Raw genomic sequence first — 12461 nt, 5'->3', positions numbered from 1 at the left:
GAATCTGCCTGCCGATGCAGAGGATACGGGTTCGAGCCCTGGTCCTGGCAGATCCCACATGCTGCGGAACAAATAAGCCTGTGTACCACAACTACTGAGCCTGCGCTCTAGAGCCCGTGCTCCGCAGCAAGAGAAGCCCCCGCAGTGAGAAGCCCGCGCGTTGAAACAAAGAGTAGCCTCCCGCTCACCGCAACTAGAGAAAGCCCATGCACAGCAACGAAGACCCAGTGCAGCCGAAAATAAAAATAAAATATAAAAGTACCTTAGTAGCCCTAAGGAAGACAATTTTACTTTCATTACTATTACTGTGTAGTAATGACTAACAGTTATTGAGAACTTACTGTATGCCAGGAACTGTTCCAAGTGTTTATGTATGTATTGACTAATTTGATCCTAATGGCCGGCCCAATAAGGGGAGGTACTTTGATTTTCCTTATTTTATGGCAGTTGAGAGTTTGCCCAAAGTTTCAGGGCTAGTAAGTAGTGATGGGATTTAAACCCAGGTGGTCAGGCTGTAGAATCTGTACTTTTAACCACAGCACTGTTAAAATAGGAATGTGGAAAAGGATGGGGCAACACTGAAAGAATGAACACTCTACTTTGGGCTGATATCTCTCAGCATTTTTGTAGCTCATCGTGATGTAGCTTAACAGTATTTAGTCTTACTGAATTCTGTCTTTTGTGCTTTTAAAAAATGCGTAATAGAGGACCAACTGTGAGTTGAGAGTTGGTTAGTTTCCAGAGATGCTTGAAAACAAATGGTCTAGTCAGTTTAGGCTTTTAAAGACAGGTCCTTTAGGCTTGTCGTCTTTGTCTTTCTCTCAAAAATATAGTTTAGGGACATTAGCTGCAGCAACTACCGTATATCATGTGTTATCTTTCTATTCTGCCAACTTGCTTGGATATGGAGAGTTTAAGAGCAAGGAAACTGCTTTTTTTTTTTAAGGAAGTTGTTTTTCAAGGCAGTGTTTCCTGAAAAAGTTGGTGTTTAAAGAATATTTTAGAGTAAACAGATATTATTAGCACTTTCACCCCTATGGTTAGGTGAAAAAGTTAAAGGAAAGATTATTAATAAGGCTAGTCATTACAAACAAAATGTTAAGAACAACTGTTGAAATTATTTCATACGATAAGGAACTCCCTTTAAGTGAATTACACAGGGCTATAACTGAGGAGTTGGCATTTGCTCAAAGTGTGTTGATAGAGCTGGATGCTGACTTATAGGGTCAGTGTGATAAGTAAATTGATTTTATGGGTCTTATACATTCATTATAGCCATGTTAGTGGAAATAACACGTTATGTGCAAAATCTCTATGCCAAAATTAGCAAAGAAGAGAGCAACTAATAAGTGAAAAATAAAATTATATCTAATTAGTAAATTTTTCTGTATGAATAAAATAGACATTATATAGAGAACAAATCTATCACATTTATCTTGATCTAGGATCAATTCTAAATCATTTTGAAAATCATAAACAATTAAATGAAGTCTTTCATTTCACCTACTGCATTTAATATTTATTCATAATCGCACAGTTTGGGGAGTGTGTACCTGCACCACATGGTCATGATTTAGCTTTTACACTCCACCGTTTTACTTAGAATCCTGTTGACCTTAGTTAGCTAGAAAACAGCTGGTTTTCTATTTTGATTTGTAGTTAATGTTTTCCAAGTGTCAAGCACATGGAGAGAAATTTTTTCTGTAGACTGATATTAAACATTTTATTTATATTTCTTTTTTTTTTTTTTAATGGTCCATGGGCTGCTTGGAAAAGTGAGAGCCAAGTAGAGCATTCACTGTAAATGCTTTTAGGGAAAAAAAAGTCTCCCTTGGGTATTTCTATAATGGATCAATATCACATTCATTTATTTTCGTGGCATACTCAACCAGAGTGCTATATTCTGGAAACACTCTGTTGTCTATTTTGACTGAGTTAAAAATACATGATCTCTTTCAAATTTTTCAGATTTTCTGCCTAAAGCTAAAGCTAGGGGATTCCCAATAGTCTTAGGTTGGACTCTTTATTTTGTCCATGAATAAATACCTTGAGGAAGTGACCAGTTGATAATCTTAGTTTAATGCCTATTTCTTATAATCAAATTTATAGCTTCTGGTTGAAGATGAAGATAATATAGTTTCTTCTTTTAGTTTTGCTGGAATTGGAGTTTTACTTTTTTGGGGGGGGTGGTTTCTACGAGTGTTGGGAAATATTTGAGCCCTATTATTTTTATTATCTGTTGTGTGTAGTTCACTGAAATTTAGTGCCAAGTGTGGAGAAATAGAAGGCCGCAGGTAAGCTGGCACTGTTGTCCTTTGTGGCAGGTAGAAAGATAGGGAGAGCTTGTGTCCTGGGTACTGAGGAGCCTAAAATGATGTGTGAAATTGAGACACTGAGAAAGCAGGAAGGAAACACTGTAAGATTTGCCACATTTTATTTGTGGTGAGTCCCAGGTGAGGTAGAATTGCCCTAAATTCTTTGGGCACTAGGAAACCTGGATGGGAGACTCAATTTCTAAACCTTTAGCTCTTGAGAAGCAGTAGCCACCTCACAGGGTTATGTGATCTACGACAGAAGAGAAACTACTGGTTGTCTCGAGAAGTGGGTGGTCTTGCTGGCCATCATTTTCTCTTTGCGTTTGCCTGGGAAAGCAGCTCTAGAGTTTCCCTAATACGTTTTTTAAAATAAATATTTCTAGACAATTCTCTAGCAGTCCAGTGGTTAGGACTCCGCACCCTTACTGCAGGGGGCACGGGTTTGATCCCTGGTTGGGGAACTAAGATCCTGCAAGCCATGCAGTGCAGCCAAAAATAATAAATAAAAATAAAATAAGGGGCTTCCCTGGTGGCACAGTGGTTGAGAATACGCCTGCCAATGCAGGGGACACGGGTTCGAGCCCTGGTCCGGGAAGATCCCACATGCCACGGAGCAACTGGGCCCGTGAGCCACAACTACTGAGCCTGCGCGTCTGGAGCCTGTGCTCCGCAGCAAGAGCGGCTGCGATAGTGAGAGGCCCACGCACCACGATGAAGAGTGGACCCTGCTTGCCGCAATTAGAGAAAGCCCTCGTACAGAAACGAAGACCCAACTCAGCCAAAAATAAATAAATAAATATATTGTTTTTTTTTAAAAAGTAAAATAAATACTTCTAGTAATGTTTTAAAATATCTTTTTTTGGTCTTTCAGGAACATTAAAAAAAGCCTATTTTAAATCAAACGGGAGTGAACCTTTGGTCACTGATGGTGAAGTCCATGTGTATGATGTTATTCTTCCAAGTACAGCTCATAACGAGAGCACCGGGACATCTACTGCCAATCCCACCCAACACATTCCAGCCTGGACTATGGATGCTTCTCTCCCAGGGGACCAAAATCACAGGAGCACAAGTAAGTCTGAAGGTACTAAGTAGCTGGGCCCTTTAATGTCTGTGGAACCCGCAGGTAGATTTTTAAGTGTGGCAACTGATGCTCTTAATCACAATCACTTACTGGTCACACAGGAAGAGCTCTGCTCCCTTATCTAGCAAGCAGAGCCAAGTGCCCTGTTCCTAAACATGAAATGCCCTCAGCTCAGCCATCCAGATAGGGACTGGAGTAAGAAATAAGAAGGTACCAATGCCATTCAGTGTTTCTGAGACATAAAAATTGATGCTGCTTGCCCCAGTATGACAGTGTCGATTTTACGGTGGTTCTGTTTTTTAAGTTTTAAGTTACTTATTTTGAGATGGTTAAATTAATAAGTAAACTAAGTTACTTATTTTGTTATTGGTGCCTTGTGGCAGGTATCCTAATTCTGTGGTTCTTCGAGGTAATTTCGCTGTAAGCATCTTTGCCTTAGATATCTTTGCTGTAAGCATTTCTGCCTCGTAATTAATTGGTTGTAAGGCAATTTAACCATGAAAGATATAAAATGAAAAATGAAAGAGGGACATTTAAAAAGACATAATGAAATGTGAGAAATGAATAACAATTAAAAGGACATTGCTAAATACAAAATTTTTGAATATGTTTAAAATGTGTGTAGATTCATGGTGACACTGCACAAATAACTGATTTTATTTTGTGAGTTGTACCTTGTCTTCCAAGTCTTCTGTTTATAGTATTTTTATACACTTCTTTTTGGCTTGTTGATTTGTCTCCTCGTTCAGCATTGAGCTTTTTCTTTTTTGCTAAAATTTGTTCCTTTGTTAAGAGAGGTATCAGTTTCCAAATACTAGGATGCATATTCGTAACTGAGTTCTGTGTTGCACTGTGAAAGCCTTCTCCACTGGTGTTTGTTCCTCGCGTACTGTCACACGTCCATTGATAGACTTTCCAAAGTTCTATGGGAAATGTAGGTTCAACTCTGCGCCTCTGAGGCCCTCAGCCTCTTTCTCCTCCAGTGCAGTGTTTCAAGATAAGAAACCAGCACAAAGCAAATCGTCTTCTGTCAGCTCAATAAAGCCATCAATAACGTCTCTAAGTGGAAGAAATGATAACACATTTCAACCCGTTGAAACCAAACTGTCACCAGGTAGTTTACCTTTCATTGCAGAATTGCCTTACAGTCAATTAGTTATGTGGTGAAAATGTTTGCAGTGAGATGCTTACAGTGAGAAGTGAGAAGACCAGGCACGCAGTTCTATAATCAAATGCCAAGGGATTTGACAGGAGCTATCCCTTCATCTGCTTTCGAGGTGTCTGTGTGTTCTCTCTCATTTCCTGGTTTTATTGGCTATGCAGTTTATTTTACTTGTTGGTGACTGACGGATAATCACACCTTGAGGAAAATGGCATGGCCAAAACTTCTATTTGAGGACAAATGGAGGTATTTGTTCCAGAAAAAGTGCTTGCAGAGAGAGAGAGAAGACAGAAAGTGTGGAGATGGGTCCAGTTAGATGGCAACAGATGATATGCTCCGGAATGTGACTCTATCCCTCAATACCCCTCCAATTTTTTTAGTAAAGTTACTAACCTTCCAGAATGCTAGTGGGAGTGGATGAGTGTGGAAAGTTACCTAGTCAGTACTGATAAATCATAATCACAGCACAGTCACTGTTAAGAGCTTTCTCTGCAGTTGTCTTGAGTCTTACTTTCTACTTCCTAAAACAAGGTTATGTGATTGAAAATTACCCAAAACCCATTCATCCCTGATCACTTTCTTGTTTGTTGCTCCCTCCTTCCTGAAAACCTCCAAAGGGAAATCACATCTTAGGTCTAGGACAGAATATTTATTTTCATTCTGAGCCAGGAAGGGAAGGACTAAGCTGACTCTTAAGCTATCATAGTATGTTTGCCAGTATCTGAAGAAACGCAGGATTATTCTCTCTCTCTAGCCCCAAAGAGTCAGAATGTTTGGCTTCCATTGTTTCATGGAGCACTGATAGGTATTAACTGTTTCTTATGCTTAAGAGTTCACCAGCGATTTATACGGATTCATATTCATTACCTGACGGTAATACTACAAACCCAAATTATGCTAAGTAAAATTTGTTTTCCTCAAGAGTTTGATTTTGAAGTTTTTAATATTTCAGTCATGTCTTCAGCACTTCATTCTTTTTTTTTTTTTTTACATCTTTATTGGAGTATAATTGCTTTACAATGGTGTGTTAGTTTCTGCTTTATAACAAGCACTTCATTATTCTTAGGGCAGTGTTTTTCAACAAAAGGGCAGAAGTAATTTAAGCAAAAACTCAGTCCAGTTAATGTGGTTGCAATTACAGCAATTGTTATTTTCTTTTACAAGGTGGATTTGTCTCTATTTTGAAAGTTCTGTCATTTGTTAAGATTCAAATAGAGGTGACAAACACATACCCTGAAGAGTAAAGAAACATATGGTCCTTGCTGCTCAGTTTGGAAGTTTGATGGGGGTCTGTTTGACTCATTTTCTCTTTCTATGGGTGGAACATTGCTTGAGAATATGAACGTAATTCGACATGTAAAGGAAACCCAGGTGAAATTAGAATGAGTAAATGTAGAAAGGTCAAAACCTTTGAAAATGTGTCATTCTGTCTTGTTAATGTACTTGACAGTTAGCCCTGGGCTTTACTGTCTCACCACATAGACCCTCGATAGACTGTCTATAATAACTAAAATTATTTACTGTTAGGGATTTGATAGTTTTTCATACACTTCAGTAATACTGCTAGTCTGTGAGTATAGAGCTTTCGATAGTTCTCAGGGCAAGTTTGAATATTTTCTTTGTGGTCCTTATTATTATTTTTTTAATTTTATTGAAGTATAGTTGATTTACAGTGCAGTGTTAATTTCTTCTGTACGGCAAAGTGATTCAGTTATACATATATATATATATATATATTCTTTTTCATATTCTTTTCCATTATGGTTTATCACAGGATATTGAATATAGTTCCCTGTGCTACACAGTAAGACCTTGTTGTTTATCTCTCTGTGGCCCTTATAAATAGCTGACAAGGTATGCAGGACAGGTATACAGACCATTTTTCAAGGTATGAAATTGAGGCTTAGGGAAATTAAGTTGATGTATCCGGTGTCACTTATTTACTAATTGGTAGCCATGGAATTGGGATTCAGGTCTTGGGACTCCTAGACCAGCGTTCTTTCAAGTATTTCATGCTTCCTTATTTAATTTCATTGCTTTCTTTTCAGTAGCAGGAGCATTTCTGAGCAAATTTTAAGCTCCAGGAGAGTAATGTATTTTGTTTACTGCTTTATAGCCAGTGCTCAACAAAATATTTGTTGAATGAATAAATAAATGAACTACAGTCATTTCAAAAATTTAATATCTGACCTCTTTTTATTGGTGATGCCAAATCACACTTCTCACTTGGTGTTTATTTAACCAGTTTTACTTAAAGTATAATTTAATGCTTATTTCTCTACTAACACCTAGCAGAGAATTTACTTTTATTCCTTTTTTAAAAAAATATTATTCTCTAATTAAAGTGTCATTCTAAATTTCTGGCATATGTAAAAGCTTTTTGAGTCCACTCTAGTCCAAAAATACAGTGGCGAGACATTCTGTCCTTCTCAATATCCTGGGTAGAAAACGAAGAGGAGAACTCCTGGCAAAAAGTACCAGGAAATAGCCTTTCCTTAAGACACTTCCTTTTGGGGGTCCTTAATATCATGCCAAAGCAAAGAATACTGCAGTTTGTAAAGTTTTAGCCAGATGCCTCCTAGGTTACACTGTGTGGCAGAGCTTTGTAAATGTGAAATAGGCTTTATGTGACATCCGTTACATCTGGAATTTCATTAGTTACATTTTGAAAACCAGCTGTAATATGGAAAGGAAAAAGGCCCATAGTTAGCTTTCATGCTGTATCTCAGCAAGGGATTTTCCTAGGTTGCATTCTGTGTTTAGATTTTTATTTTCATCTTTTCTTCTTATATATTTTATAAATAAGCATAAATTGAATTTTAAGGAGAGGGAAAAACTCTTTGACCAACCAAGAGCTTTTGGGTTAAAAATAATATGGCACAAAATAAAATAGCCTAGAAACTCTAATCAGGAATTAAAGTGACATGAGAGTGGGCTAATGTGCTGAAAGCGTAAAGTGTTTTGTTCTCTCATTGTACTCTTTGATGACCAGCTCCTAAATCTTCTATATCAGATGAAAACACATCATACCTCTCATTCACTTACAGAAAGCTTTTTGAGGTATAATCCACGTACCATTAAATTTGACCTCTAATACATATAATTCAGTATTTTTAAAATGTATTCACAGAGTTGTCAACTATCACCACTCTCTAATTTTAGAACATTTTCATCACTGCAAAAAGAAATGCTGTATCCATTTTTCCTCATTTCCCCTCTCCCTCAGCCTGTGTCCAAAACTAATCTACTTTCAGTCTCTATAGATTTGCCTATTCTGAACATTTCATATAAAGGGCATCATACAATAAATGTGTGGCTTTTGTGACTGGCTTTTCATATTTTTCTTGGATATAGGCACAGCCCTGGCCTTCTGGTATCCCAGGGAATATGTTAGAGCTTTTCAAAGGCCTCTTCAGACATCTCATTCCCTAGTTCTTCCTTTTAAGTGTTTTGGTCAGCCTCTTATTTACAACAGGTATCCTTGCCTCAGGTAGCTGTGATGTTAAACAATTGCCACAGATTGTTTTCCACACGTACCCTGGGGATAGAACTTTTTGCAAAGAGAAAGCTCTGAGTCAGATCAAGTAAAGACAAGTACTGAGAATGGATCCTTTCCAGGGAGCTTCTAGTCAAGTTGAATGGTGATAATTCTCTGCGGGTGGCTTTTTGGGGAGCTTCAGACCCATTCTTCCCCCTAGGTTGCTGGTTTTTATAGATACCATGGTTGCAAGCTCATTGGTTTTCAAGGCTCCTGTAGAACTGAGGAGAGGGTGATGGGAATATGGCAAGTTAAAAATGTTACAAAGCGGGACTTCCCTGGTGGTGGCGCAGTGGTTAAGAATCTGCCTGCCAATGCAGGGGACACGGGTTCTATCCCTGGTCCAGGAAGATCCCACATGCTGTGGAGCAGCTAAGCCCCGTGCACCACAACTACTGAGCCTTCGCTCTAGAGCCCACGAGCCACAGCTGCTGAGCCCGCGAGCCTAGAGCCTGTGCTCCGCAACAAGAGAAGCCACAGCGATGAGAAGCTTGTGCACTGCAACGAAAAGTAGTCCCCGCTCACCACAACTAGAGAAAGCACGCACACAGCAACGAAGACCCAACACAGCCAAAAAAAACCCAGAAATGAAAACAAAAAACGCTACAAAGCTCATAGTTCTCACTGTGATTCAGCCATTTTTCTTGAACAAATGTTCCTCTGCTGCAAGCCTTTGGTTAAATTCCAAAGTTCTGAAAAATCTGATTTTGATATTTTTTTCCCAGTGTTTTTACTGTTTCTATGGAGGAACAGATTTTTGGAGGGTCTTACCGTGCCATTCTGGAAGTATTTCCTACCCCTCAATCAGTTTTACCTTCCTTGTCTACTCTACTGCTTCTTTTTCATTTCCTCCAACATTGGGAATTGGTTTTTCTTCTTTCTGTAATGAATAAATATGACCATATTATATATATTATTTTAAAACGGAAGACTTTATCTCCTTTTTTTGCATAAATCACTTCAATTCTTCTTCCTTTTGCATCATATTACCTTATTTCTGCCCACAGTTAACCCATCTTAACAATCTGGTGTGTATGATTTTACAGTTTTCTCCATGCTCATAAATCATATATAAACATATATACACAAACTTGTATACAGAATGACATACACATAGAGGTGTTTTTGTCGTTTTTGTTTTTCAAAAAATGAGATCACATTTATTACGTACAGTTTTCTACATAATGTTTTTCTCACTCAAGAATACTTCATGTAAATATCTCTAAGACAATGATTTAGCTCTAATTCATTATTACAGTGATTAAATAGCATTCCATACTCTCATTATACCATAATTTATTTCAACCACTCTTCTAACAATTCTTCACCATGTATTTATTTTTTTTTCCTCAATGAACTATACAGTCCCTGAAGATAAAATGACTTGGATTGACAGTGAAACTGTCTAAATAGCAGTGATTTATTAGCACTGATAACTCTGTACCAAAATGCCCTGAACACATACTCCGAACTTGCTGCATGTAGAAAGCTTGTATACCAATCAGAAACCTTAAGATTATTCTTTCTTCCTAGTTTTCTGCTTTTAACACAGTATTTCTATTAGCTTGTAAGTGAGTTCTGCGAGAATACGAAGCTAAGAGGATCAGAGCAAGTCCTGAAGTTTTACTTGGGTTACTCTTCATCAGGAAACTATCCAAGGATGGAATATGGGGAGAGGGGCTCTCATTAGACATCTGAAATCAGATAAAGTCCCTTCTCCTTTTTCCCTGACATTTTCTAATCCTGTCCAGAGTGGAATCCTGGATGTCTTAATTATATTCTTCGTAAGTCAGTTATGCTGTTCTCAGATTCATGTGCCCGCCTCTCTACATTACTGACTACAGATTATTGAGTGGTTTGGAGGGGGAATCTGTGCTTATATGTGTGAATGACATCATTCCTCTGTTGTTTTTTGGACAGTATTTCTTCATCTGGGGGCTGAGGGACCTCAGCTTTTTTCTGGGGGACCCAAGAATTCTTTATAAGAACTTCTTAAATGTATGCTTTCATTTCAATGGTAATAAAAAATAATACACACCTACTCTTGATAACCTGGATAACCATCTTATAACAAGTACTGAGATAAAATTTTGGTGACTGTATTTGTGTTTCTATTTTTGATAAAGTTGCTGCTAAGCTGTATTTCTTAGACATTTGCTAGCCATCGAGAAAGGAACAGAGGCAGATTTGGTAGTCTTCTCAACTGCAGAACTAAAGTATGTACTGGCATGTTGTACAAAGGATGCCTTTGTGGCAGTTAAAATAGAGAAAAACAGACTTACTCAGTGGGGATACATGGTAGCATAAGCTTCCCAAATACAGGAGAACTTGTGCTTCAGGAGTCAGCACCATATTCATGGTGTCTTAGCAGAACACTGTTAATACTAATTCATTAATGTAATTAATTTAAATCTTATTAGTTTTGTAGTTTCATTTATGTTTAATTTATACATATTGATTTCATTGTATGTTAGACCTATAGGTATAAAGGGGTTTATGTTTAATTTTATGTATACCTGCATAATTTCTTCCTGTGAAAAAGCCTGTACGATTGATTCTTCAACTTGTGAAATACTGCTTTAGGGTACCTGAGTTCTAGCTGTTTTTGTCACATCCTCAGGAAAAACGGTGATGCTCTATAGCAGAGCTTCTTAGCTTTTTTGTGCCAAGTACTGCTTTGACAAACTGGTAAAGCTTATAGGTGCCTTCTCAGAATAACGTTTTGGTGCTTAAAACACATTGCACAGAATCAAAAAGAAAGGCAATTTTATTAAAATCTAGTTATCAAAATATTGGAAATATAAATTCATGATATAGTAATACATGTATTTATTTATTAACATATTAAATAATGATATCAGCCTATGTCAATACCTGTAATTTTATAATATGGATGAGCATACATAATATTTTGAAATGTCTGTAATAACTCTGTTGATATGAAAATAGCTATGATTTCTAAATAGTTTTTCTGATTGTTGCCTACATTGATAAGCATTTAAGTATGCTAAATTTCAACTGGAGGTTAATGGAAATAGAGATGCTATTTTTCTCCCATCCAATCCAATTTCTTCATAGATAGCAATTTTTTTTTTTTTTTTTTTTTTTGCTGTACGCGGGCCTCTCACTGTTGTGGTGTCTCCCGTTGCGGAGCACAGGCTCCGGACACGCAGGCTCAGCGGCCATGGCTCACGGGCCCAGCCGCTCTGCGGCATGTGGGATCTTCCCGGACCGGGGCACGAACCCGCGTCCCCTGCATCGGCAGGCGGACCCTCAACCGCTGCGCCACCAGGGAAGCCCAGCAATTTTCTTTTAATTGAAGTATAGTTGATTTACAATATTGTGTTAGTGTCAGGTATACAGCAAAGTGATTTAGTTATATATACATATATATACATATATATATTATTTTTAATTCTTTTCCACTATAATTTATTATAAGATATTGAATATAGTTCCTTGTGCTATACAGTAAATTCTTGTTGTTTATCTATTTTATATATGGTAGTGTGAATCTGTTAATCCTATACTCCCAATTTATCCCCCCCACCTCTTCTCCTTTGGTAACCATAAGCTTCTTTTCTATGTCTGTGAGTCTGTTTTGTAATTAAGCTCATTTGTACTTTTTTTTAGATTCCAGATATAAGTGATATCATATACTGTTGTCTTTCTCTGCCTTACTTCACTTAGTATGATAATCTCTAGGTTCATCCATGTTGCTGCAAATGACATTATTTCATTTTTTTCATGTCTGAGTAATATTCCATTGTATGTATATGTATATACATATATACTTATATATATGTATATATACACACATATATATACACCGCATCTTCTTTATTCACTCATCTGTAAATGGACACTTAGGTTGCTTCCATATCTTGGCTATTGTAGATAATGCTGCTATGAACATTGGGGTGCGTATATCTTTTTGAATTAGAGCATTCATCTTTTCTGGATATATGCCCAGGAGTGGGATTGACAGCAAAAATTTTATGTATAAGCCCATGGAGGTCTGTGGATTATAATTAAGGACACATGCTTTAGAGGAAACGGGTGGGGTTTTTTTTGTTTTGTTTTCTTTTTGGTAACTGGGAGAGTCTGAGGACTGCCTAAACTACTTCATTAGGAATTTGCTACTCCAAAATTTACTGTAGTCATGGCCCTGGACACCACCCCTTATGTGCTCTGCTGGCCACCAGTGTTAGACTCCAAGGTTCAAGTATAGTTGGTTGCCCTCTCTATATGCTAAATCATATTCTTTCGGCTTAAAGAACAGTTATGAGATTCAGACGTGGGCTCTGGCTAATATCAATATCTAAGCAAGAACAAGTGAAGCATTTAAATAATTGTTGCCTG

The 12461-nt window shown here is 37.5% G+C and overlaps 1 protein-coding gene across 1 annotated transcript in view; it reads left to right on the top strand.

Annotated features, from left to right (window-relative positions):
• CORIN (corin, serine peptidase) overlaps positions 1 to 12461 on the top strand; it is a 265617-nt gene that overhangs the window by 45029 nt on the left and 208127 nt on the right. Inside the window, 1 exon segment of the mRNA XM_089911890.1 lies at positions 3187 to 3387. Within this exon segment, the coding sequence (XP_089768016.1) occupies positions 3187 to 3387 (201 nt within the window).

Source organism: Delphinapterus leucas, chromosome 5 (assembly GCF_059928025.1).
Source record: "Delphinapterus leucas isolate spDelLeu-1000000601 "Yukka" chromosome 5, BTC_Dleu_Yukka2, whole genome shotgun sequence".
NCBI lineage: Eukaryota > Metazoa > Chordata > Mammalia > Artiodactyla > Monodontidae > Delphinapterus > Delphinapterus leucas.
The sequence above is the reverse complement of the archived record's forward strand: the minus strand, read 5'-3'. Positions and strand labels throughout refer to the sequence as shown.